The sequence below is a fragment of the Benincasa hispida genome, chromosome 7 (assembly GCF_009727055.1).
Source record: "Benincasa hispida cultivar B227 chromosome 7, ASM972705v1, whole genome shotgun sequence".
Taxonomy (NCBI): Eukaryota; Viridiplantae; Streptophyta; class Magnoliopsida; order Cucurbitales; family Cucurbitaceae; genus Benincasa; species Benincasa hispida.
The window spans coordinates 23,315,408-23,317,926 of NC_052355.1; the positions used below are offsets into that span (position 1 = coordinate 23,315,408).

Here is a 2,519-nt window from a genome sequence, read left to right on the forward strand (position 1 = left end):
CGAGAAAGTGAGCTCTAGAAGGGATAAGTCACAAAAGGTTAGAAATTGTTGTTTTGTAAGAGGGGATCAAATTTCATATTTTAAAAAAATTTATAGGCCCTCGTTACAAAATTTCCTATCATGAACCCCTCTATCTGAACAAGATTTTGTTGGCATATGCGCATCTCAAGCAAAGGATCATCCAACATTCATAGTCGGGACAAGGAAGTTTCATGAATAATGTAGCGAACCATTCTGATTTTGACACAACTCCATCATCCTTCTCCATCCCCAAGCTTTTCTTTAATTTCATTTCAAAACCTTTCACAATTCAGAACGAAGGGGCTTTACATTGGAATCGTCTTGAGAACTGGATTCTTCGCAAAGTGTAATTTCAATTTCCAATTTCGAAACAACCCCAGATTCTTTCTTCTTCTTCTTCTTCTTCTTCTTCTTCTTCTTCTTCTTCTTCTTCTTCAGGGCTCTGATAAATCTAGATCCTCTGCTCGACTCTTCTGCCTAATCTTTTGTAGATTTCTCATTCTGGGTTCTGTTATGATTGTTTTTGCAGATAATCTGTGGGAAGCTTAAGCTTCAAAGCTATGGGAAGATTGTTCGTGGTGAATCTCGAAGGGCAGATCTATAGCTGCAAGTACTGCCGGACCCATCTTGCCCTTTACGACGATATCATTTCCAAGGTTTCTCTTCTTTTACCCGTTTTCTTTAATTCTCTCATGTTCTTCGATTGTATTACTGGTTTTATTTTCATTTAACTTTCTGTTACTTGTTCTTTGTAATTTTAAGTCTAACCTATCTGTTTAGGTAAAGCTCTTCTACATTGGGATATTCTGGGGTTATTTTCTTCTCTATGTTGTCTGTTTTAAAATTTCTATATTGTTCGCTCCAATCTTTCTGGCATTATCTCATGAATTCTGTTCCCTTCTAAACTTTGTAATTTAGGAACCTAGAACAAAAGGGGGTTTGGTAAGTTTTTTTTTTTGGGAAAATTTTATGTTGCTCTCAAAATTTGCTGAAACCCACATTCTGACTCCATGAACTGTTTGTGTTGTTCTATTCAGTCCTTCCACAGCAGGCATGGGAAAGCTTATCTCTTCAATAAGGTGTAAGTCCTTCTTGATTTTAGAGTTTGGACATTAATTAACACACTCCTAGCCCAAGTGCATGTTTGACACAGGGTTTTAATCAACCTGGGTTTGTGCAATTTGTGTTTAAATTGTATAAATAAGTAGGTTATTAAAGATTTGGGTTGTAGGCTTCATATGTCTGGATTGGATTGATCAGAATTTTATAAGGGGTTGACAAACTCATAGCTCTGGTGTTTTTATCTTTGTAGCTTAAAGAAACTGAGGTCTTTCTTAAGTGCTACAAAAACTTTGCATACAATGATTAGTAGTTTGATGTTAATGTTACATAACAGAACTTATAGGGTTCATGGGAATACTTAGGAGAATGATATTACACTTAGGACCTGATTGTAAAAACTATGTCAAGGAATGAATCCCTTTCTCCATTCAAATAGCGATTTACACTTAGGACCTATTTGTAATGACTTTCTTAGTGTTTCTCGTTCCAGACCATTCTTACTTTCTGATAAGAGTAGAATGAGGTAGAGGTTCTCTAGAACTAATTCTTAAAGTGCTTCATCTCATAGACTAGGTTCTTATTGTCAAACTTTCTTTAGGGTAAATGTCTGCTTGGGCAAGATAGAAGAGAGATTGATGATGACAGGGATGCATACAGTTGCTGATATCTTCTGTGTGGGTTGTGGATCAATAGTGGGATGGAAATATGTAAGATCAAAAGCAAATATTTGAAATTTCAACTGTGTTTGCTTCTTACTTCTTAGCTAGCTATTCCTATGATTTCTTTCAGGAGACTGCCCATGAAAAGAATCAAAAGTACAAGGAGGGAAAATCTGTACTTGAGAGGTCAGTATTCAGTAGACAGAGAAAAAAAAAAAAGTAAAATGAGATGTTCTCCACATGGAAATCTCGAAAATTCATGTTTTAGGAAAGCATAAAATACTCTTGAGATGCCCCCATAAGGGCATCCTACGATGCTCGAGCATCTCCAAATCCTTGGACATCTTATATTACCGCAAAACAATTGCGATAATTCAAATGCTCATTCTAGGGGATCCTAGATTCCCACGAACAAACATGGTCCTTAGAAAGTTTGAAAAGACTTCGTTGAAAAAAGTTGTGTTGTTTGAGCAGGTTCAAGGTTTTGGGACCTGATGAAAACAGTCACCGGGTCAGTCATGAAGCAGATGCTGGTGGAAGTGGAGATGATGTTTGATTTCTGTATTTACTCAATTGTAAATTCTGTAAAACCTAAAAAATCTTATAGTTTGAACTTGAATTCTAAAGATGGTGATACTTCTACTTCATTTCTCCCACCTACAAATCCTTGATGCTTCATGTTGGGATGAGAATTGAACAGTAATTCTTGTATCTCCTAAGGTAAGTAATGTAATATTAATACTCTGTAGAATACAAGATTGTGAAGGTTGTTGTCAA

At 36.0% G+C, this 2,519-nt stretch overlaps 1 protein-coding gene across 2 annotated transcripts; it reads left to right on the forward strand.

Moving 5' to 3' along the window:
* The first annotated feature begins 40 nt into the window (after positions 1–40).
* LOC120082090 (protein yippee-like) lies at positions 41–2,519 on the forward strand. 2 transcript variants are annotated; one of them, XM_039037311.1, is made up of 7 exons: positions 41–367; positions 551–677; positions 940–963; positions 1,059–1,102; positions 1,682–1,790; positions 1,873–1,928; positions 2,217–2,519. In XM_039037311.1, the coding sequence occupies exons 2-7, from the start codon at positions 582–584 to the stop codon at positions 2,296–2,298; spliced, it is 411 nt and encodes a 136-aa protein (XP_038893239.1). In that variant the 5' UTR covers positions 41–367; positions 551–581; the 3' UTR covers positions 2,299–2,519. The 2 variants fall into 2 exon arrangements, with proteins under 2 accessions (XP_038893239.1, XP_038893240.1); XM_039037312.1 differs by lacking the exon at positions 940–963 and having other exon boundaries at positions 48–367; positions 2,217–2,298.